The following is a 24,912-nucleotide window of genomic DNA, read 5'->3' as shown; positions in this document are numbered from 1 at the left end:
TTCAGAGTTCCTTTCCGATCCGATGTGTTCTTCCTTCTCTTTCCTAGTCAAAAAAATAAAAATAAGAGAATCCCACAGCTAGAAAGAATCAAAAATCAAAGCCCAGGTTCCACTAAAAAAAACTTGAGGGGGTGGGGGGGTAGAACCAGCAGCTAATATAATCAAAACCCAATGCAGCTTTTTTACCAAAACTATAAATTTTTTAATATAAAAAGATGAAAGCCACAGATTTAGAAACCTAACTTTTCCATCACCAAATCGTGAAATAACCCAGAACCCCGAGCTATTGCTATTGCTATTGCTATTGCTATTCCACAAACTTTTCAAGTAATAAATAATAAACAATCTAAATTTATCGCGCTCAATTCGCCCACCCAATCTTCTCAATTCGAAGCTTAAAATTAATATAATTAACAACACAATGTCGCAAAACTCGCCCTAGAAACCAAAACGCCACCAAAAATTGAAGAGAGAGGAAAATAAAAACAGAGGAACAGAGAGGATGAAACGATAAGCTTCCAAGTGCAACCCTTTCCTTGAAATCAAATAGTAACAAAGAAAAAGGATCTCAAAATCTAGAGAAAAAAAAAACCCAGAAAATTCGAATCAATTGAAGAAACCGTCGAAATCAAGAAATCAAAATCTGGGCCATCGAGAGATCTGTGAACGATAAGGGCATAATCACAATCAAATTATGAATGAGTTTCTATAAGAAAGAATGAGAAGAGGGGGAATTACTTAATAATGGATAACAGAAGAAACAGAGCGTTGATTGGAATATTTGAAAAAAAACTCAACGAACTGAGTGTGTTGTATTGTCTATCTGTTCTTGCAGAATAAAAAAAAAAGAAAAAAAAGAAAAAAAAAAAAACTCTGGTATTTCTGCAACCAATGGATTTTGTCTGCAAATCCCAGAAAGAGAGAGAAAGAGAAGGAATGAGCGGCGATGGAAATGGAGGCTCTGGATTTTGGCTTTCGAGCTCTGAAATTCCTATGTGGTCCGCTCTTTATTATCCCTCTCTTTACAAATTAAAAGAATAAAAAATCAAAAAACAAATACCTGCTTATATTCTTCGTCTTCCTCCTCCTCGTCTTCTTCTTCTTCTTCTTCTTCTTCTTCTTCTTCGTCTTCGTCTTTCGTCTTTCCGATCTTAAATTATTGCAAATCACACTTTGTGTATCCCGCGTGACTCTCTCTCTCTCTCTCTCTCTGTTCTCTCCTCTGACTCTCACTTAGATTTGATCTTAAACCAACAAAAAAAATAAATAAAAATAAATACATTTACTCGGGAAAAGGCGGTTGTGGGACCCACTTCTTCCCTCTCCACTTTCCTTTCCTCTCTTCTTTGCCCTTTCCAGAAGTCGGCAACCTATTCTGTCCAACCGGCGGCGCCCGGTCACTGACTCTCTTCCTTCACTCTAGTCCAAAATGTACGCACATATAAATTTTTTTTAAAAAAAAAGAAAAAAGAAAAAAAGATGAGATAATTCTCCGGTACTCCGCCACTCAGGCGGCGGCACGCGGGTGGTTAACTAAATAATATTCTTCCACAAGTCAAATTTAACGGACATCCCGGTAAATTTGGGTTGAAGGAGATTGGATACTGTGCACAAGATCTAAATCTACTCCCCTTGCACCCGCTTTTCTTATTGCTCAAATCTCCTCTGTTAAACCATAATGGACCACTCACTATTAAAAATTATTATTATTGGATTTGACTAGTCAAACCCCATCTCATATTAGTCTGAATAATCAGAGTACTAATTAAGACATTCGTGTAAACTCAACTCAACCCTCCATAACCTCCCCTTCTAATCCCATTTATTTATTAAAACACTGCTTTTACGTCATTATTATTATTATTATTATTATTATTATTATTATTATTAAAAACGTGTAACAATGGGGATAGAAAAAAGGCATTGGGGGAAGGAGTGGGAAGGTTGGAAGGGCAAGTGGTAAACCCGTAATGTAAATAAGGTGGAAATTTGAGAATAAAATATGCTTCTTGTTTTTAACCAACCAAGAGAAATTAGACAACATGAGTGGACATGTACATAGTGGGACCCCATTATGACCATTCTACCCTTCTCAAACACCATATTATTAATTATTTAATTCTTGTTTTGATTTGATGTCATATTCTCTTATGCTCCCTACTCTTTAATTCCTTTTTTTTTTTTTTTCTTAACCATATCGTATTTGACTAAAATGGCAATTTATTATTATTATTTTTTAGATTATATGGAAACTACAATTACTGTATTATTTTAATCATTTTTAAGAACCGATTCATTGGGCGGAACAAACAAAACGTGACGCGTATTAGTCAAAATCAATAGGCGGATAAAGTTAAACCACGTGTAAATTGGTTTCCCATCGGATTTCCAACCCTAATTACACACCGTCAAGATTAAATTGGGTGGAAACTACCAAAATTACCCATGCTAATCACGCCAACCCCGCGTTGCTTTACATGGTCATACTTGGAATTTTATTTTTATTTTTTATTTTTTAAAAAGTGAACATTATCTGAATCTAGCTGGCACAGTTTTAAAAAAGGCAATAACACGCTTCGGCTTTGGGTCCACCCAACCCACTTCTCTTCCCTTACGCCTCTCTCGGCCGCAACCCGCTTCTCCCTTAATACCAATTAATTAATTAAATTACAAATTATAGATTACATTATTTCTAAATACTAAATATAAATATTATCTATCCACCAAAAAAATAAAACAAAATAATTAGTTAATTATCTTTTTAGTTTGAAAAATAAAATAAAATTTTAAAACGTGGTTATCGTTGTATGACCTAATTTCTTTTGAAAATAAGTTAGTATAGTTTCATCATAAAGTTCTATGGTACCGCATTCTAGAGAATCAAAATTAAACCACCAAGAAGCTTACAAAATGAATGGGACATTTGCCTATAAGTTAGGCTCATATAACCTAATATTATGACATTTCATACATGTGTTTTATTTATCATTTTGGTCCTACAAGTCTCTTAATTTAATTGGCCACATAATTTCAATTTTTTTTTTAGATATTTAAAAAGTATTAATAAATCACGCCAACTCATAAATAAATAATAAAAAATAATTAAATTTCTTTTATTTCAAATATACCATTTAAAATTTAAGCCATCAAAGTAACCTCGTTTCAAACTAGCTATCATATAAAAAAAAATTATCTTGAGAGAAGACGTTAGACTTAGCTAGAGATCCATCTTGACACCATTAATCTAGTGTATGTATTCGACAATGATATTAGATGAGACAAGTATAAATATGAAAGTCTCTCTCCAGTCGAGATACACAATTTACCAGTACTCAACCTGACATTACTTTATTTAGCCAACTAGATTTAGGAATCAACTTAATACAAAATCCATGACATTTTATTAGGTAAAATACTATGAATCATAACTAGGGGCAAATATATCCATTATTAACGTTATTTTAAATTTATGGCTCCTCACCCTAAAGCCTAAACCTACTATCCCAAAATTTCCTCAAAGTTAAAATTCCGGGGACGCACTTTATAGCTTTAATGTGAATTTAATTGTTAGATTATGTTCTTAGACTTTAATATAAGCCCATCATTTAAATGGAGTGAAAAATTAATATCGAATATTTATTATATGATGTGGTTTTACATCAATGAAATATCCAATAACCATATATACTATGAATGTATATATATATATATATATATATATATATATATTTATATAATCAAAGTGGTAAGGTTGCAGTGGTAGGAATTTATGTAAGAGATTTCAAAATTAAAAAACATTATTGAATTTTAGCGATGCAACAAAGTTGGTTTATTTAATATGATAAGATGGGCGATTCTCCAAAAACCATTTTTTTTTTGGAAGTTGCAAAATTATTATAATAATAATAGCTCTACACTTACGATGCACATTACGAATTAAATAAATGGATTATAAAAAATTATCAGAATTAAATACATCATCGTTTGATTTCAAAACCACCAAACCACATTATCAATTTATGTTTTTTTTTTTAATGATTTTCTTTATTAAATAAATAAAATTATTGATATTTGGACTAAAAGAATGTCAAATCTAAATAAATAAGAAATTAATCTGCCCTTCAATTTTTTAAATCCTAACTTTCAGATTTAGTCTTGTAAACCTTGATCACTGCTGCCAATACTACACTTTAATTTAAATAATTAAGAATAAATTATTTTAAATTGCAATTGTCTTCTATTAAAGCTGTTTGACTGTTTACACGTGCAGAGCAACATGTCTAATGATTTTTTTTTTTAATTATTATTATTAAAGTGATTTAAAAAAAAAAAATATTGCGGTTGGAATAAAATTTTGGTAATTTTCAAATTGTAAGAGATATTTACATAAAAAATAGTTAAAAAAAAAGAAGAAAGAGAAATTATTACAAAATGTATGTTGTGTTGGTTAATTAATATTAAACGTATGTTAATTGGTTTTGTGAAGGTAAATGTGTCGAAATAAGAGCCACAGAATTAATTAATTTAAAGCCTAATTGCACTCTCTCGATTGGCTCAAATTTGTTTTGTTTTTAATTTAATTTTAATTTATTCGAAACTTTGGTTGGCCCAGATTCTAAAAAGAGATATTAATATGCAAGTATTTAAATTAGGTCACTAAATTAGAATTAGGTAGTGAGTAAAAAATGTAAAAAAAAAAAAGAAAAAAGAAAAAAAAAAAAAGAAAAAAGGGAAAACAAACTTGAAAACCACGCAACTTGGACTACATTCAACCCCGCCAAAAAAGATTCTGGCGTGCACTAACCACTTGAAATAATCCACCTCACTCAGGTACCGAGGAGCCCATTCTCCAACCATTGCCTGCCACCTGTCCCTCATTTGTGTGGTCATGTGAAGCATTATTGGACGGTGAGAAAGGTGTTTATGACTAATTGCAATTCAATGCACCCTGTCCCAACACTTTTCTTTTATTTCTTTATTTCTTTATCTTAATCCTTCTTTTTTTTTTTTGTTTATTTTTTAATCCCTTCCCTTCCCAAATAACCCCATTTTCAATTTTATAAATTCTCACATAATAAATTATTACGATCATTCTATATTCATATCGTGAGTTTTATTTTTTATTTTTTATAAAGTGTTTCTACCTGACCGAAAGCTACTTTTCTTTCCCGGTAAAAAAACAGATGGAATATAAGCCCAAACTAATAATTATATCAATATTTAAATTTTAAACTTTTAATCCATTTAATTTAAATCTAATATTATATTATGGAGAAATCTTAATTGATTTACGTAATTTAATTAATAGAATTATTAGATTGAGGTGATAAGTGATAAACCCCTCCAAATTTCGAGGTATATTTTTTTTCAATAATCCGACAATATAATAATGTTGAGATTTAAACCTATACTAGTAATGAATAATGCGGTAAATGAGTAAAATTAGGTAATAATTAAAAATGTATAATAAGAATAGTAAAGCGATGTAGACAAGAAATGGGTAAAAATAAGAAGAACCATATATGGCTTCAAAAGTCCAACTCAACAACGGAATCGTATAATATTTTTGGTTGTTGCATTCCATGAATTGCAACAAATCTATATGCTTTTTTCATCAACTCCCTTTTTTACAGGTGCAGTTAATATAATGGATGCTACCCAACACTTTAGAATATATTCCTAACTTACTTCATTTAAATTTTTTAATTTTAATTTTAGACACTAAATTCCCGATATAGGCATCAACATGGACATGGACATCGACATCCATCTTTCCTTTCGTGATTTGAGAGAAGCGCATCTAAATGTACATTAACATAACCCACCCTATGTGCTGAGATATTGTTTGAGCGTATATGTTGTTGAGCTGACTGACAGATATAGCGTTTTAGATTTTTCTACCATGGGTTTACTCAGTTTTCTTCGTTTGATAAACACGTGGCTTGAGATTAGATCTTTTGTAGGAAAGGCGATTCCCGATAATATTATTAAAATAAATAAATTGGTTGTGAAAGTAGAGGGAGAAAAAGGGGAAATTAAAAAAAGAAATGTAATTAATTGAAAGGAAGCAACCAAAAAAGCAAAGTGCAACAAATTCTTTCCTCTCTAGCTAGCTACACACACCCAACTTTATTCTTGGCACATAATATTAATATTATTAAATTAAAGTTATAATTTTTGGCTCCCCCCTTCTTCCTTAATGCTCCATTTTTGAATTACTTTATAAGCTTTACGTGAAATAGAATCCATTCCAAAATGTCCACCTAACCTAACTCGACAAACTCGACCACATCTATTATTTTTGTTTATCTTGCTTCCATCCACACTTGAATTATTGGACCCATTTATTATTTCTTTTTTTAAATATACCTGAAACTGTTGTGGATTGAGAAAGAAAAGGAAGAGGAAAAGTGGTGAGTTGTTTAAGAAGGGAAGCTACTTTTTTGAGGCGCAAAAGAATTGGGGTTTTGAGTTTTGGTATTGGAATCTGGTTCCTCAAGAACAGTTTGATTTTGATTGAAAATGAATCTGAATGGTGGAAATTAATGATGGAGAGAAGCCCAATGTTGGCAGAATAATTCACTGCAAATATGCCATTTTATGGCCCAACAAATCCCACGCACTTATGAACTGTTCCACGCTCCACTCAACAAAACGGAATAACACAATATTGGGAGAACTTGTGGGTGAGTGAGTTAGTTGGCCCATTGGCCCATGGAAGAATGAGAGAGGGTTGGCACAGTTTGGGCTACAACAAGAGGTGGGTTGGCGCTTCAGGAGAAAACAAGTTAAAAGGACATTGAAGGGAGAGTTGATTGAATGGACAGTCCAATCAGTTTGAGGTTTGAGGATTGAGTTGTCTTAAGCAAAGCCGAGGGGACATGGGCACATGGGGCTAAATAACACACATAACTTGTTGGGTTTGCCTTTAATTTGTTGGGTTTCTCCACATAATAAAAAAAGCTTTAGCTTATCCCGGTCCAATATGTTGGAAACAAATTGTTAGAGATGGTGGAAAAAGTAAGGGGAACAGCTCTAAACGCTTTATGACACCCAATGCCCTACCTTCACAAAAATGTACAAAGGGTTGGCGCCTGGCGGGCGGGCCTCCTCGCCACAAAACAAGGCCTCAACCATCAACCAACAACCAAATTTCCTTACCCCCCCATGCCCCCATGCCCCCATGCCCCCATGCCCTACCTCTCTTCACTTCCCTTCCATCTAAATATTTCACCCCTTCCCACCCATTTCTAATATGGTATAACACAAAAATCCCCAATCCCCCACATGCATTCCCAGTTATTGCAGGTCCCATAATTTATTAAAAAAAATACAAATCTTTATATTATATTTAATTTCAGGTGGTGGGTATATATCACTTCACACACACCCCTCTCCTCTTGAAAAACAAAAATTACCAACTCACTAAGAACTAAGAGGGTTATCATAATCAATTCCGAAAATTAAGGTTATGGGTAGATGCCACGTGGTGTGTCGAGTGGGCTCCATGAATCGTAGAGTATGGCGAAATGTATGGATAATGCCTCGCTAATCATGCACAAGTTTTGACACCTCATCCCTCTCAATTCACAGCTCTTCTTCCATGTCGGACTAAACTTCCATATTAATCTCTGATTTTGACGTCCCTCACTAAAATCCTTGTTATTTTAATTTCTCCAAAATAAAAAGAAAAAGAAAAATAAGTAATTAATTTCATAACATGGGTGTCCAGTACTCTGAAGCTGACACAGGGAGGCCCGCTTACACTTAGTAGATATATATATACAAAAATAATTAAAAAAGGGTTAACCAAGTTGAAAGTTATAGCCCCAGTTTGGAGACAGAAGGAGCAGGGACGGTATGGCTATGGGCGCATGCAGCTTTTTATTATTATTTTAATGGGAATAAAATGTATTTATTATTTAATAAGCAAGCAGTATTAGGAAGTGGTAGAGTTGTCGGGTTCGACCCCAACAAATAGTGGATTACAAATTTTAACAACACTTGGGGGTTTGTTTTCATGGCTCCCATATCTGTTTGTCTAATAAGATTATTAAGATTCTTATGGAGGGTCTGTCCCATATTGATTGGAGAGTAGAACAAATCTTAAAGTGAAAGCTCGAATAGGAAAGATTAAAGAAGACAATATCTGCTAGCGGTGGATCAAGGTCGTTAGAGTCTGAACCGTTCCTCATAATATAAATCCCCTTTTTAGCTCGCCTTTCTCCAACAATTCTTCATCTGCCTTTCTCTCACCTCTGCCCTCTGGCCCTCTCTGGATCTCCCTCACTTTTCAAACACACACACACAAATGTCCACCAGAACCCCCCGTTCTAGACGCTCCCCTCTTCCTTCTACCACCATCTCTGACCACCAGATTGCTGATTTAATCTCCAAATTACACCGACTCATCCCTCAGATTCGTAATCGACGTTCCTCCTCCTCCACGGTATTCTCTCTTTTTTCTTTATCAATAACTGCTCGCAGTGGACTTAGACTGTTTAACGTGTGTGGGGATGTAGGTATCAGCTTCGAAGATTCTACAAGAGACTTGCAACTTCATAAGAAGCTTAGAAAGAGAGGTGGATGACTTGAGCGAGCGACTATCAGAGCTATTGGCGTCCACAGACCCTGAAAGTGCTCAGGCTGCCATACTTAGAAGCTTACTTATGTAATGAGTATCACAACTCCATCCCAGGTTTCTTCTTCTATACACAATTTGGTGCTCAGCAGTGAAGCCTCAGATGTGGATTTCCCTACACACACCTATTTCAAACCCTCCATCTTTACCCGCCATGCAATTAATTAATTAATTAATTAATATAACTTTTATTATCAACGGTGAGAAGAAGTTTATATTGTTCCATAATGTATGTTATAAGGTTTTGCATGTGATGATAATATCATGTTTATTTAATTATCATAAGGTTTTGTTGAGATTTAAATGGGATAAAAGATGGGTGGATAAACATGGTTGAATATATAGCATTTCCTTCATTTAATGCGCAAAAATTTGATAGAGCATGAAAGAAGGGCGATGGAACAGTGATAGTCAAAAGGAAACAAATTTCAGACGGTGGTGGCAAGCTTATAACCCCATAAAAGGAAATTAAACTCCCATATATTTTGAACCATTAAAACGTGCTGGGTTTGCTTCTACCTTCCTTGATCAAAGGAAACCTGAAGCTAACCCACTTCATCCCAACCAGAGGTATACAAATATGGTCTTATGAATGATTTTTCAAACATATTTAATCATAATTGTGTAGTGGAGAGCATGGTCTGGATATGTCACACTTTTGGCTGCATCAAAATTTGTCTTTTAACAAACCATTCTATTTTATTCGTGTTAGATGTTGTGTCTGAAAATGGAAATATAATAATTTATAAATTTAAGTGTGCAATTATGTATAATAAAATATATGCGACCCATATTTATGGTATCCGTTTCAAATATATTTGAAAGCTACAACACAGCAAAGAATAAATTAAAGCATTTGAGTATTTAAGACTCCAACCACTCTCCCATTTGTTGTAAACAGTGAACAACAGGATATCATCAATCTCATTCAAATTGCTTGCCAATACAATGTCAAAATATAAGGAATTCTTTACAAGTTTTAATACTGGGTGATCAAGAAATGTCCATCTATAAAAGAAAACACGACTCGACAGATGCCAAGCGACTACTCCCCTATGTGACCTCTATGCTCCCGAACACATCCTTGCCTCACTAATAGCATCATGTACTTAAGTAAGCAACCTATTTATAAGCTCTGATTGCATTCTTGGCTTAATAGGTTATATAATGTTTGGGTCTAGTTTTTGGTGCGTTTTGAGCATTTGAGTTTATCTCAAAATCGTGAGTGAGTCTCTAGTCCAGTCTTTTCTTAAGGGTCACTATATCCTTCCAACCTTAGAAGCTAATTATGCTTGTAAAGTGAATGACTCATGATATTCTTTAGTTGGAACATCATCCATGGGAGGTCAGTTGGCGCCTTCCACGGAACCATAAAGTCACCTCATTTGTGAGTGCAACCCTCCCTTGATCCATCCAGTAATTGGACTATCTAACGAGGTCTCACACTTCCCTCTTAGAAACAACTTTACATCTATTTGGTCATGTATTAGGAACCACGGGTTCTACCATGAATCTACGACCCACACTCCCTTATCCATTCCATATCAGCTCATCTGTTCTATTACTGAAGTGGAAAGAGTAGTAGAACACCTGTTGACACCGTTCACACTACTTGCAGCTTAAAGGGGCTTCTATGATCAGTTTTCGGTCGTAGTTGTCTACTAAGCTCTTAGAGTGGTTAGGTGGCTTTTAAGGGTCTTTCCTCTCCCTATTTTATTTGTTTAGTTATCATGCTCTTTTTGTTTCTCGTGTGAGCACTAAGGTTTCTAACCTCTGACCGTCGCTCACGATTATATGGTGCTCGGTCTTCTGGAGATATCCTAACCTAAATTTGCGTCGAGCCACCCTATTTTTATCACCCTAGTCCTAACTTGTTTCTGGTTCTATTGTGTCAATAGGGAGTACACACAATCCTGCACCTAGAGCTATCAATAGGGATACATAATGCGTGATAATGATAACGATAGGATGGAATTTTCAAAAGATATTATTTAAATATAATAGGTAGAATAGCACTAAAAAATATTTTAGGAAATAAACATAGTTTATATAGCCCAGATATTCGTAGGCCCAAATACCCATCAAGCCAGGCCCATTATATGATCTGAAGAATGGACGGCCCAGACAAGCCCAACCGAACCCAGCCCACTGTCGTCTAAAGTTCTTCAGTTTGGCGGTGGACGTTTCGGCGCCTCCTCTCTTCGGGAGTTTTCTCGAGTTTTTCTTCTGAGATTTCGTCCTCTGAAACTCCACTTGCTCGTCTCCTCTACAAGTTTTATATTTCGACGAAAGAACAGGCGAATCAAGTTTGCTGCGTGAATATGAGCCCTGGTGGTTATACGGTCGAAGTGACGGGCTTGTCTCCTAAAGCCGAAGAGAAAGATGTCCTCGATTTCTTCGCTTTCTGTGGCCCAATCGAGCTCGTTGAGATTATTAGGTAATCATTTCTTCCGTATTCAGCATTCAATTTCACTTCCTCGAGTCCGTAATTTCAGTATATTTGCATCTTATTGGGTGAACGAGTCGTATTTAAAAGATGTCATAGATTTTTCCAAACGTGATTAGGTTTGTAGTGGCTGTTTAGTGGTGATCACCCTAAATTTATGGTCTTTTCTCTTTTTCGAAAGTGCTTGGTGTATGGATTTCTGGTTTATGAAAACAGATCTGGTGAAGATGCCTGCACTGCCTATGTGACATTCAAAGATGCTTATTCTCAAGAGACTGCTTGCTTACTGAGTGTGAGTATTTCAATTCCATTTATGCTTCTGGCCTACAATACAGTATTTCATTCTCTTCTTCCATTACTTTTTATTTGGAGCTACAGGGTATGCTCCCGCGCGCGCTGATACCATATAGACTCGTGATCTTTATATTTTTTAATTTTGTTTCTGACTTCTCATATTTTATAACGAGAATCCGGAGAATATGGTTTAATGCATGGCATCGATAGAATTGTGAAATAGGAATACTTTGGTTCTGGGCTGCACCCATATTTTTGCAGTCCACTCCAACCACAAAGCTGAAAAATTAAAAATTATTTAGAAAAAGAATTGTCACGTGCAACCATACAATAAATGGGTATAGCTGAAGATGCGCCCAAATATTTTTATAGTGAAAACTGCATTCTTTTGTTTTGAACCACATGTTTAATATACAATACCAAATGAATCGCTCTTTTAAAAAAAAAAACTCTGGAAACACATGTTTAACTTGTGTAGATGTGGCTCATTTGGCAATTTTGTTGGATGGGATGCTTTTCAACGAACTAGAAAATGGTTGAACCATACAGGGAAAAATGCCTTTTAATAAAGAAGGGTCCATGATCGTTTCTAAGAAGAATGGCAGTGGCATTTTTCTTTTCTCAATTGAAAAGCTGTTCAATTTTCTCTGGGTTCCTTGGACGAAGGAACATTTCATCTGGTTTTGGTGAAGGATTTCTCTGTCTTTCCTCATGAAGCAGCCGGTTTCCTTTGTAGATGATTGAGTCCCTCTTTTACTGGATTCCTATTGATAGTGAAGGGCTCCTTCGTTTCCTTCAGTAAGGTCTTTTGTTAGAGAAGAAAACCTATTGAGTGTGCTTACAACAATAATATTATTAGAATCAAAATAATTGAAAGAGAGAGAAACTTGAAGAAGCCATAATAGGAATATGCCGTTGAAATGTTCTTAGAAGCATGAGCATGGATATAACTAAGCATTCTATTGAAAAAAAGTGGACCTGTTTATCATTGTACGGACATGGCTTTTAAATGTAAGGCACATGACAAATCTGAATCTTCTTATACAAAGAAGAATAATAATAATAAAAATGAAGACAAATCTGAACCATCGGCAAATGACAAATCTGGATCTGTGATTAGACAAAATCGCATAATTGTTTTTGTTGCTGCTGCTGCTGCTGAATCTCTGTTTATAGGCAATAACATCGTTGTTTTTGTTGTAGAATTTATGACTAGAGAGACAACAACATTGTAGCTGTTTTGTTGAGTACTCTGTGGTTGGAGATAATAACGTTGTTGTTGTTGTTGAATCCATAGTTATTAATAGTTATTGTTGAATCCATAGTTATTGTTGAATAATCTGCTAGACACATTTATCTCTCCATCTTCTCTTTTGCTGCAAATTTGCGTTGTTTTTAGGTATGAATTATTAATGTAATCTGAACAACATCAGATGAACACCCTCTTGGATGCAATTTATAAAGGATTTTCTGTACGGATACTACATTTCAGTTTGTAAGCATCAAACGTTCTAGTTTGATTATTCTGTTCGTGGTTTGGGGTTTTCAATCAACGTTCATTTCTGGTCATGTGCTTAATGATGTTGAACATACCTTTATTCATCTGATCACTTCATGCCATTAGTTTTTCGCTAAGGAGACAATGGCCGTTACTTTTCATCCTTTGTTTTCCACCTGATAATAATGATCATGCTTTTAATAGTTCAATGTCTGATTATTGCAGGGTGCAACAATTGTAGATCAACGAGTGTGCATAACACGGTGGGGACATTTTGATGATGAATTTGGTTTCTGGAGTAGGCCTTCCGGTTACCATGAAGAAGACAGTACTGCTGTAAGTGTCAAAAATAATGTTCATTAATATTTCCTACCTGTTGCAATTTGCAAATGTTTTCTTCCTGTTGACAATCTTTGATTAGTTGATGAGTTTTCCATCTTATAGTCGGCACAAAGAAGTCAGTTTATTTCGAGCGCTGGTAACGCAGTGACCATGGCCCAGGAAGTAGTCAAAACCATGCTGTCCATGGGTTACGTGCTGGGCAAAGATGCATTAACCAAAGCCAAAACCTTTGATGAATCTCATCAGGTCTCAGCAACCGCAGCAGCTAAGGTAGCAGATTTGAGTCATAGAATTGGTCTTACTGACATGATAGGTGCGGGTTTTGAAGCAGTTAAAACCATGGATGAGAAGTACCACGTATTGCAGACCACCAAATCAGCTATATCAGCCACAGGAAGAACAGCTGCTGCCGCTGCCGATACCGTGGTCCAAAGTGGCTACTTCTCTAGGGGAGCTCTTTTCGTGTCCGATGCCCTGAATCGAGCAGCCAAAGTTGCTGCTGACTTGGGTAGTCGTGGTGTTGAGCATTAATGGGTTAGAGAGTGCTACTCTTCCATTGTAAATAAATTATATAAAAAAAATGTTAAACACTTACTACCTTAAAATTTTGCAAGTTTATACCGGTATTTTATCAGAGCGTACATTCATCTGAAAGCTGTACGTATAAGTATAAACTCTACGTTTCATAGAGTTCAATCACACTAGTCATTTGACCCCACAAGTTTGCTAAATTTTAACCCCAAATAAGGTAAAATCCAATCAGAGATGATCTATATTGAGTCGTTTGTCAGTTTGTAAATTCAGTATCCTTGGAGTCAAATCTGTTTTTTTAGCACTCTTGGAAAGGTCTCCCAAATTGTACTTTTTACAATCCTGCTGCTTACAGATTGTCTTCTTCTCCGTAACCAATTTGTTAGTTGGGTTGCGCTCGAATTTGATAAACTTTATTTGGTTCATTTAGATTGTTGATTGTCTAACTGGGAGGCCATATGGATGTCTGCTTGATTCGGGCGCAACAAGAATGAAGTCCCGCATGCAATTTCATGATGTTGCCGCCTTGGATAGTTTCTTCCAGCTGTAATTGTCCGAGGCTTGCAACTCGCTCCATCTGGCAATAGCTCCCTGCAAGTTACAGGTCGGTATGCTCTTCAATTTTCTGCTGTGGACTGTGGACTGTGGTCTCATCAAGTAGACATCGAACATGCATTTGTATTATATGATTCTTGGCATTTAGGCAACACGAGGGACAAACTCGAATGTTATATCTAAGCTGTTAATTAATCGATCAAGTCTCGGCCATAACATTTGAATCATGCATTGCACAATATTCCCACACACCGTGGCTGTATTGTCGTGGTCGGAATCGATCACATCATCTGCTGCAAGTACATAAATAGTTTCAATAGAAATGATCATGGACCCTTCTTTATTAAAAAGCATCTTACCTGTATGGTTCAACCATTTTGTAGTACGTTGAAAAGCATCCCATCCAACAAAATAGAAAGTAGGACATTTTACTCGGATTGAAACAGCCGACACTGTTGACAAACCAAAGCACATCCGGGAAATATTCAACCTGAGTTAGTCGAGTCAAAAACGTTATTAACTGAGAATTATGGAGTTGGAAAAGGAAATAAACACCAAAAGAAAAAAGGAAATAGAAGGAGGAGCTTGTATATTCTGACTTTTACAGAAAATGATGATAGAAGGACCAATTATGTTGGGGCAATTGTAGTGTACAAATTCTTGTTTTTGGGGGTATCTGAAATAATTGTCCTTTCGGAACTATTTGGACCTTTTTGTTGCTGTGATGGGTTAAGAGACAGACCCCCTTTGAATGGTGGGTCAGTCATAGTGTGCGATTGTTGGTGTGGGTCTTAGCAAATAACAGTGCTTTGAAACTGACTGAGTACGTAGGGGGGAAGTCATTGTTTCTCCAAAGGAGACTCCTGCCTCCCTTTCCTACTCTTCTTGACCAACACAGCAGCTTTCTCCTCCTTTTACCCACACTGCATCTTGCCGTTATGTTCATCTTCCATAAACCATCAACAGTATCAAGTGAGATCAGACTTCAGACCACCATAAACCATGTTTTTAGATCTCTAGATTTCTATTTTTGCAGCTTGCTACTTCAGTTTGTCTATTCTAGACCACAGATTTGGTTAATTAGGTCAAAACCCTAAACTTATCCTAGCTTCTAAAACCCGCTTCTTAAATGGAAAAGAAAAAAAAAAAAAAAAAAAAAAAANCCCCAAAGAATGCTGTGTTATGTGTCTCGCTTGTCGACATCTTTCTCGAAGATGAAAGAATCCCGAGGCCTAGAGCCTTTGATTCATCTTCCTTTATGTTAGTGAAGGAAGGACATAACGTTCTTCATCACTATAGAGAACAAAATTTGTGGTTCACGTCAACCTTATTTTAATATATTATAAGATATTCACATATATGTATCAATCTTATCCATCTCTTTTTCTATTCCCTTTCCTCTCCTCTCTTACATTTTACGTTATGTTTGTAAAGGATTCCAAATCCTTTGTCAAAGCAAAGGGCCCCAACGGCATGAATAGCCATCTCTTCACAGATGGCCAGAAAACAGCTGCCATCTGCTTTAAGGGATGGATTTGAATAAAATAAGTACCTTCCCCTTCGAGAGGGGAGGACAGTGGGAAAGTGAAAAGTGATGCTGTATTTAGATCCATAAAAAATTTCTCACATCATCCTCCACAATCCAGATTTGATCTCTCAAATTGATTAGTTTTGTTACAGATAAGAGAGAATACAAGAAATACATGGAAAACTTACCAATTATATAGAGAGAGAATGCAAGAACTACATGAAAAACTTACCAATTATGTATGGAATTGAATTTCTGTACTCTAAGACACAGATTTTGAATCCAAACAAGAATTTAGGTCACATCATCATCCATGGCGATATGAATAGGTAAAGCCATTAATCCAAGTGACATTAAAATGACCGAAGATCAGGCTTAAATACCATCAAACAACCTGCCAAATTATCTCCATGACTTCCCTGATGGATATGAATTGAGATGCAAAAAATGAACAAATCAGCTTTTTTGGAGCATTCTTCAAATTGAAAAGAAAGAAAGAACAGCATCCACTCCACTTGTTTGACGAATTGGACACAAAAAAGACTTGGGAAGATTTTCATTTCCATATAAATAAGGTAGTAGCAATGGTTAAAGCCACTTTCTATCCCTCCCTTTTCCGTATTATACAATACAAATATAAATATACAACAATTGTTCATTTCAATCTGCAAAGCAAAATCTTTTTAGAACACTTTTTGAATCCTAAACAAACTCACTGTTCATACATGTTGAAACCAATCAGGAAATTGTCCCTACCAAACCAATGGCTAAGATTACGAGTGCCATTCTAGCCATTAGTCATTATTATAATCATTCTTTTTTTATTATTGTTGCAGAAACTGTAATCTAAACTAAACCAGTTGTTGGGGAATCCCTATCGCTGCATATCTTCCTGAGTGGAAGGGGAAATGAATATATATTTATAGGAAGCAAAGCATTCAGAAAACTTAAAAAAAAGTTTTATTAGAAAAAAAAGACCAGAGAGAGAAAAGGAGTGACGTAAGAGAGAGGAAGCACATGGGATCAATCAGTGTCAGCTGAATACACCAACAGAAGCATGAACACATGTGGAGGAGAAGATTCAGATTATTAATTAAAAATGAATTCTTTTTATTTTATTTTATTTGAAATATTTGAAAAAAATGTGCAACAGGGGTGGGGGAAGAACATGGATCCACCCCATTCCAATGGGGCACTGCAAAGCTTCCAACTCATAAGGCATGTGATGATGCAGCTGAGAATCCTTTGTCTCTGCCCAATCTCTTTTTTCAAACTCACTATTTTCCTTTCCTTTTTCTTCCCCCTTCTCAATGGGACCTCTTTTCAGTCTCATCCTCACCAATTCAAACGACATCACCACGTCCCCTATTTGCTAACCTCTCTAGCCTTCATTTTGATGGGATCCCCCCTCCCTCCATTTCTTTCATGTTTACAACAGTTTTGACTATCTAAAAATTTATTATAGGAAGCCACTGATGGGGACAAAAGATTCTCAAATATTAGGATGAAGTAGTGGATATATATATAATCCCCAAAATCAAGGTAGATCGTGTTCATGTGTGGCTGCTCTGATTCATTTATTTTATTTATTTATTGAATTTTATGTGTTATCAGAGGTTAAGTCATGTGATGGAAGATTTGACAGAGAAAAACAACTGTGGGTAAAAGTTAGATGAAATGTGCATACAAATCTGTGGCTGCAGAATTCCCACTAATATTTAGCTGTTTATGATATGAATGATGCCTTTAAATTGCTTCCATGGGTCCTATGTGGTCTGTGTTTCTTTCCATGTACGTTATGGAATCAATTCAACTTAGAAGAAAGAAGAAATATTGCCCAAAAAGTGGGCTTTGAGTTTTGAGGGTCGATAACTTCCTGTTTAATTAGCTATTCAATTTTGCATTTACTGTACTCTGTGTGTGTGTGTGTGTGTTTGTTGCCTTCCTTCCTTTTCTCATGCATCCATTCTCTCTTTCCCCCTCTCCCCACAAAATCACAATGCCCCACCTTCATTTTTTCTCAATCATACACAATAATAAGGCGATTCTTATGGCGAAATTTGCTTCTTCGTCATTTTTTTTTTATAACCTTGAACCCATTTCAATCAACCTGATCTCATGAAACGGATTACAGATATTAGAACAAACTCATTTCCTGTAAGAGAATTTAAGGTTGGTATGTTTCTACTCCAAATGTGTAATACACTCCATTGTTTTGAGTCGTTGAAATTCTTATACACCACTATTCAAGTGCACATGTCATGTGTGGACGGAAAATATTAATTAATACTCTATATTGGCAATACTTACGCCACGATTCAAAATATGGATATTAGCACCTAGACGCTCCAACATTCTCTCTACATCCCATGTGATACACTATTTGCTTGAGTCGAGTTGAGTTTCTTTTCAATATGTTTTGTATTCCCTAAAAGAAATTTCTAATGAGCTCTCATTCATCCTGAGATTACTTTTTTTATAGAACTTATTAGTATGGATAGTAACCCTGAACTTTTTTTTTAAGCTACCGTACTTAAACGTGTTGCCTAACTTGTTCTGCTTCAAGTTATATGATAGAAATAGTATTAGATGTATGGTGGGCAAGAAGTGAAAAGTGGTAAAAGGCAAGAGAGATTTGCATGGAGATGAGAGTGTGACATAATAATAATACAAAAGAAGATAAAGTGAGAGAAAAGGACAAAAGAAGGCAGTGGGGGGATAGTGATACTGATAGAGTGAAGAGCAAGAGAGAGCAGTAGTGAAATGGATTGGGAATGGACAAACATTAGACATCAGATTGGGGGAAGGAAGGCGTAATAGCAGCTCCACTGCTCTGCACTGATGCACTGCTCCACTCCCCTTTCTTATTTTCTCTCATATCCATCATCTTCATTTGTAAACATTCAACTCTCTCCCTTTCAAACATGAGAAAGAAAGAAAGAAAGAAAGAAAGAAATGGGAAGATTGATGATGGGAAAGAGGTTGGTCCTGCTGCACGATACCCTGTTGGTGGGTTAGGTAGCAACCCCTGCCCACCCTTTCTCCGGACCCATCCCTTAGATTCCTGCCCCCACCCCCCTCTCTTAACTTACCTCTTTCTTCAAACCAAAACCAATTTTTTTTACTTTACATTCTTCTTCTAAACCAAAAGGAAAGTGGACGCTTTTGGATTGAGTTGAGCTTCTTTTAAATTATATATTCAGCCTAAAATTGGATTCCCCCCCTCATTTAAAGGCTTTAACAACTATTTTTCTTCTTTTTCATACGTCTGCCATGCATTGTTCATTGAGATTCGTGGAAATTGCCATTCCTTCTCTTCAAAAAGATTTCAAAAAAGTTACCCATTAACTCTTAACTCCTGATTCAAGATAATGATGGAAATCTGACTTGAGCTGCTGGGTGTGGCAATAAAGTAGGACACAAGTCAAACTGGGTTAACTAACTAAGATCAGGATCTTCAATTCTGTGACCCTCTTTAATTTATATCTGAAATTAGTGGAAGAAAGTGCTTCAGTTACTGCAGCAACTGTTGTTTGGTGTTCATATTTCAATTATTATTAGCTTTCTCTCAATATCCGTACAGGATGAAAATTTGTGACTAAAACCTGCCCGATTTATACATCTCCGTAAGATTGTATTCGTGGCCTTACCAAAGCAAAAAAAAAGAAAAAGAGAATCCTGCAGCACAAATACGAAGCTAAGAAGAACTGAGATCCCACGTTTCTTTCTCTCTCTCTCTCTCTCTCTCTCTCTATACGTATCTATAGACTATATAGAGAGAAGAAATAATCGAGCCCAGCTGATATGGTGTACAACCCAATATTTCTCATATAAATGCCTCCCATCTCTCCTCTCTCCATTAATTGAAACAACCCAAGTTGCCTTTCAAATTTTGTGTGTTTCTCCAAGTGAACCCTCCAAAACAAAAGAAAAAAAAACAAAACCCATTTCATATTCAATCCCACTTCCATTAAAAAGACAAGATTCTGGCCGCACACGGTGGAGATCGCAGCTACGGCCGCCATGACAAGCAATGGGATGGCGTTTTTTCCAGCAAATTTCATGCTACAAACTTCCCATGAAGATCATGATCATCATCACCACTCTTCTCCTCCATCTCTCAACCCAATTCTTCCTTCTTGCACATCCCAAGATTTTCATGGTATTTCTCAATCATCTCTGTTAAAAAGATACCATCCTTTTTTATTCTGCTTAAAAGGTTTCATCTTTGACATGGGTTTTAAACAATTTTATTTTGGCAGGAGTTGCATCATTTCTAGGAAAACGATCCATGTCGTTTTCAGGGGCGGAAATGGTGGAAGAAGGAAATAACGGTGAGGATGAATTTTCTGATGATGGGTCACAGGCAGGTGAGAAAAAGAGGAGACTCAACATGGAGCAAGTGAAAACACTAGAGAAAAATTTCGAACTGGGAAATAAGCTTGAGCCTGAGAGAAAAATGCAGCTGGCTAGAGCCCTTGGTCTACAGCCAAGACAGATTGCTATTTGGTTTCAAAACAGGAGGGCTCGGTGGAAGACTAAGCAGCTAGAGAAAGACTACGATCTTCTCAAGAGACAATTTGAAGCTATCAAATCAGATAACGAAGCCCTCAAATCCCAGAACCAAAAGCTTCAAGCAGAGGTAATTACTTCTTTCCATTCTATTACCTTTTCAACTTCTTGGAGCCTTTCTGAAACTCTGATCATTCATAAAGCTTAGATTTCTTTTTCCTTTTTTGGAATGGTCAAATTTAGTTTTGATATTAATTTTAGTCCACGATGAATAAATTTCTCTGTCCTGCGATGCATCTAAGTGTGAGGAATGATTATTCATTAGATTGAAGGCAAAAATATGGTAATGATGAGTCCCAAAAGGTGCATATGAATGCAAATGGGAGTTCTTTTTTTTTTTTTTTCTTTTTTTAAATATATATATTTATATTGAAGGAAATTGATTGAATGAAAGTGTGAATTGTTGGGGGACAGATAATGGGACTAAAAAGTAGAGAGCCAACAGAATCAATCAACCTGAACAAAGAAACAGAGGGGTCTTGCAGTAACAGAAGTGAAAACAGCTCTGATAATATTAAATTGGACATCTCAAGAACACCTGCCATCGACAGCCCTCATCAGCATCAGCACCCAACAAACAGGCCTCTTTTTCCCACGTCTTCCTTGAGGCCTCCAGCTTTGGCTCAGCTCTTTCAAACCTCCTCAAGATCATCAGACCCACCAAAGCAACTTGATAACAACAACCACCACCACCACCACCACCATCATCATCAAATGCCCAAAGAAGAAAACACCAGCTTGTCCAATATGTTCTGTGGAATGGATGATCACTCTGGCTTCTGGCCTTGGTTGGAGCAGCAACATTTCAACTGATCATCATCATCATCATCTCATCATCTCATCATCTCATCATCATCTCTCATCTCCTCCCCATAATATCAAAAAAAGAAAAAAAAAAAAGAAAAAAAAAAGAAATATTAATAATGTCATAATATTAATATGCTTAATTTAATTGGATTTTTCTCAGAGAAATATCAAGTTGCTGTCCTGCTTTTTCCTCTCTCTCTATCTTTCATTTATCTTCTTCTTTCAGATCTCAACTTGAAGGGTTGTGTTTTTTGGTGTTAAATTATTTGTCATTGTATAAATTAATGGAATACATATATATATATATATATATATATATATATTTTTTTTTTTCAGGTGGCGGTTATTGAAAGATGTTCTTATTATATCTATATATATGCAAGTATGGATAGCATGTCTGGGTGAAAGAAAAGAAAAATGAAAAGGTATAATTAATGTTGAGAGATTGATGATTGGAGGTAGAGAGCAGGAGCATGGACGTAATCTCATTAAAAATGAAAAGGGTATTGGCTTAGTTTTGTGTGTCAATAAAGTGAGCTGGGTTGCAATGATTTGGGTGTGCATGGGCACGGTGGACGATGGTTCTACCCATCAAAAGCCAACCCGCCTGCCTGCCTTCCTGCCTGCCTGCTATATGGTCTCCTCTAAAAATAACATTTAAGAGAGAAAGAGAGAAATAGAGAAAGAAAAGGGAATCAAAACACACATCCCAAGGTTGAAAAGAAGACAAGGAGATGGAAGAATGGTAGAAGAAAACAAAGGAAGTTGGAGAAATGGTCGCTGTCGTGAAATGGACGCATGGTGGGGGGCGAGTTTTTCTTTATCATGACAAATGAAACCAAAGAAAATTACATCAAAATGGGGTATCAAACTCATGAAAACTACAGCTCTCAGTGTCTTTGGGAGCTCTCATGTGAACCCCCCTCTGTCACCCATTTCCCTACCTATTTCCATCTCTCTCTTTCTTTTTCCCGTCAATCCAAAGAATAATCAACATTCACACTATTATGATATTGTCTACCTTGAGAATATGTTACCGTAATTTTGCTTTTGATTTTTCCAAAACGAACTCATACTAATAAAGATAATATAAACATACTTTTGAAAGCAAGCATCAAGTTCATTGAAGAGAGAAAATCCAACTACTTATGATATGTGGAAATCAGTGCAAGTGGAGTAAGATTCAGATTACTTTGTTGATCGAATATCTGAAGGCAAGAATATTGTTTGACATTCGAATCACTTCACAAGCAAAATCGATCATGTCTAGCTTGAATGATTCTTGTGATCAAATATCTCAAGGCAATAACATTTGTTTGAGATTCGAATCACTCTACAAGCAAGATTGATCATGTCGAGCTTGAATGATTCTACATGCAACCTAAACTACATATAATTGCAAAGAAACTTAGACATTGGCTAAAGAAATCACAAATGCTTCTTTTACTATATTTTCGCTTACAAATACAACATGCATGACTTTATATAGTCTAAAAAAATGAAACTATTAAAGGCATTCCAAGAGTTGTAACCGACCATAATTAACCTTTATGTAAATGTAACCTAAAGTAAATAAAAAGTCTTGAAATATAATAACTCTAAATTACTCTAAATTGTAACTCATCCAAAATCTATAACAATCAAACTTCATTCTTCTTCGATTTGCCATGAATTGAAACATCTTTCGATAATTTTGACAACTTTTTCTTCGCATGTTCATTGAAGTATATGGTAGGATTGATGTAGGTTGGTTCATATCAAGTTAGATGGCCCAACACCACCACTCCATGCTGCTGGAGGGTCTCGAGCCTTGGACTTGGACCTGGATGTTAAATGTTTGGAGGCCCAGTAACAATCCAAATTGGGCCTATCATTTCACTGGGCTGTCAGCCCACTAAGTTAGATAGCCGTACTCCCAAGTATTAAAAGAAATATATAAATTTGAAGCTTATTTTAAAATAATAATTATTCAGCCACGTGGCGAAAATAATATCCAGTAGTAGCACTCTGCCAATGACCACAAGTTGAGGTCCCCTCTGTTCATCTTCCGACCAATGGAAACCAAGAGATCTCAAAATCATCCTTCAATCACTTCCCACTCTTTTCTCCTTCATTTCTCCTTCACTTCTCCCCTTACAGTTTCGGATAACGCCCCTCAATGGCCGCCTCTACTTCCATCTTCTCACCCACCGCCGCCACCGCTGCCGCCGTCATCTCCTCCTCCTCCTCCTCCTCCTCTACCCACCGACCACTGTTATACAATTTCCCCTCAAAGATCACGACACAATTCAACAGACCCACCACCCGCATCCTCGTCTCCTCCTCCTCCTCCTCCTCCTCCACCAGCACTTCTCGCGCCGCCGCTGCCGCTTCGAAAAACGCCGCCGAGGAAATCGTGTTCTTCGACGGGGGCGCTCACTATGGCGACCTTGTAGCTAACCTTCTTCTGGGTTTTACTCTTCTATGGCTGCCCTTAACTGTGGCCGCAGTTTCCAGGGCGTTTAACCTCAGGTACAGATTCACCAACCTGCGGGTCACGGTCATTTCAGGACTGACGGGTGAGGACAGAAGTGATTTCTCGTACCAGGTGATCAAGGACGTTCAGGTGGTGCCGCGTTTCATTGGGGAATGGGGTGACGTTGTGATCACTCTCAAGGACGGCACCAAAGTGGATCTTAGGAGCGTCCCCAAGTTCAGAGAGATCGCCAAATACTGTCTCTCAATGGCTGATAAACCGGCTGTTCCAAAAGAGAGTGGCCCTAAAGGATTTTAGACACCACCGATTCAGTTCTTCTGTTTCTTTGCGAGAGATATGTACGTAATTCTAACTTCTACTCTTTTTATTTTTTATTTTTTCAATTTCTTCTTGGGATTCTGATGGAGAGTGTATCATTTCAAAATGTGTATCATTTCAAAATGTGTATCAAAACGTGGTAACTAGATTTCATATACAGTTCTGTATTGAATTTTGCAAAGAATTCATGATTACTTCTTGAAAGTAACAAATGCAGCGGATTGAGATGTTTTGTGCGTTTTGCTCTATAATCCTTCAAATTATTGAAGTAAATGTACTCTGTTCTTGATAAAATTAAACTCAACTGCTTGAGATCTAGGAATTAATGAACAACCGTCGATGAAGTGAAGCTCTTGGAGAGGTTAGGGACAGAATGAATAGCCATTATCTTGAAACACAACCCATCTTCTCGCCCATATCCTTCAATCTAGAGACAACCATGGCAGGACATCACCAGTGTTCAGAATTTCAATCTGAATCAAACTGAATCCAAGAAATGTAAACGTAACCCATTGAGTTATGTTGTTAATAGTTCGTAAGGTTCTTTAATAATCCTTATAACAGTTCAAAGCTTTCAAAATCTATGGAGTTTGTAAGCATCACTGTGATTAGGTAAGTAATCTTTCTAATCACCAAATCACCGCAATAATTTACCAATTTAAAAACAAAATTGGAACAAAGAATGTTCTCTACTCCACTGTTGAAGACAATATATATATTTGAACTGAAAATTTTGATTTGGTACAGTCCATGACTCAGAGCTATCATTTTGAAGGCCAGCTTACCTGGTTGGGGCTGTGGCAGGGCTATCATTTTGAAGGTCAAATCATTATGCTCTTTAACCATCATTTGGACTTCCATTCAAATTTCAAAACCAAAGAAAAGTTTTGAGTTCATCCATTTT

At 36.4% G+C, this 24,912-nt stretch overlaps 4 protein-coding genes and 1 long non-coding RNA gene across 8 annotated transcripts; 4 read left to right on the top strand and 1 right to left on the bottom strand.

Annotated features, from left to right (window-relative positions):
- Positions 1-709: 709 nt before the first annotated feature.
- Positions 710-1,664, bottom strand: LOC111798886. Its single transcript, XR_002815737.1, has 2 exons — positions 1,061-1,664; positions 710-902 (listed from the first exon to the last, which is right to left on the bottom strand). It is a non-coding gene; the product is annotated as an uncharacterized LOC111798886 (long non-coding RNA).
- Positions 1,665-8,257: 6,593 nt separating this feature from the next.
- Positions 8,258-8,931, top strand: LOC111778915 (transcription factor PRE6-like). The gene is made up of 2 exons (XM_023658925.1): positions 8,258-8,449; positions 8,523-8,931. The coding sequence occupies exons 1-2, from the start codon at positions 8,312-8,314 to the stop codon at positions 8,673-8,675; spliced, it is 291 nt and encodes a 96-aa protein (XP_023514693.1). The 5' UTR covers positions 8,258-8,311; the 3' UTR covers positions 8,676-8,931.
- Positions 8,932-10,828: 1,897 nt separating this feature from the next.
- On the top strand, positions 10,829-14,525 carry LOC111796552 (binding partner of ACD11 1-like). Of its 2 annotated transcripts, XM_023679234.1 has the most exons (5): positions 10,829-11,078; positions 11,304-11,379; positions 13,105-13,215; positions 13,324-13,755; positions 14,183-14,525. In XM_023679234.1, the coding sequence occupies exons 1-4, from the start codon at positions 10,963-10,965 to the stop codon at positions 13,750-13,752; spliced, it is 732 nt and encodes a 243-aa protein (XP_023535002.1). In that variant the 5' UTR covers positions 10,829-10,962; the 3' UTR covers positions 13,753-13,755; positions 14,183-14,525. The 2 variants fall into 2 exon arrangements, with proteins under 2 accessions (XP_023535002.1, XP_023534995.1); XM_023679227.1 differs by lacking the exon at positions 14,183-14,525 and having other exon boundaries at positions 13,324-14,058.
- A 5,160-nt stretch (positions 14,526-19,685) lies between these two features.
- Positions 19,686-21,476, top strand: LOC111796545 (homeobox-leucine zipper protein ATHB-13-like). The gene is made up of 3 exons (XM_023679215.1): positions 19,686-19,997; positions 20,098-20,477; positions 20,822-21,476. The coding sequence occupies exons 1-3, from the start codon at positions 19,859-19,861 to the stop codon at positions 21,218-21,220; spliced, it is 918 nt and encodes a 305-aa protein (XP_023534983.1). The 5' UTR covers positions 19,686-19,858; the 3' UTR covers positions 21,221-21,476.
- A 1,791-nt stretch (positions 21,477-23,267) lies between these two features.
- LOC111796566 lies at positions 23,268-24,912 on the top strand. 3 transcript variants are annotated; one of them, XM_023679261.1, is made up of 2 exons: positions 23,268-24,028; positions 24,756-24,912. In XM_023679261.1, exon 1 carries the CDS (start codon positions 23,373-23,375, stop codon positions 23,985-23,987), a length of 615 nt encoding a protein of 204 aa, XP_023535029.1. In that variant the 5' UTR covers positions 23,268-23,372; the 3' UTR covers positions 23,988-24,028; positions 24,756-24,912. The 3 variants fall into 3 exon arrangements, with proteins under 3 accessions (XP_023535029.1, XP_023535012.1, XP_023535021.1); XM_023679244.1 differs by lacking the exon at positions 24,756-24,912 and adding an exon at positions 24,328-24,624; XM_023679253.1 differs by lacking the exon at positions 24,756-24,912 and adding an exon at positions 24,322-24,624.

The sequence above is a fragment of the Cucurbita pepo genome, chromosome LG01 (assembly GCF_002806865.2).
Source record: "Cucurbita pepo subsp. pepo cultivar mu-cu-16 chromosome LG01, ASM280686v2, whole genome shotgun sequence".
NCBI lineage: Eukaryota > Viridiplantae > Streptophyta > Magnoliopsida > Cucurbitales > Cucurbitaceae > Cucurbita > Cucurbita pepo.
The sequence above is the reverse complement of the archived record's forward strand: the minus strand, read 5'-3'. Positions and strand labels throughout refer to the sequence as shown.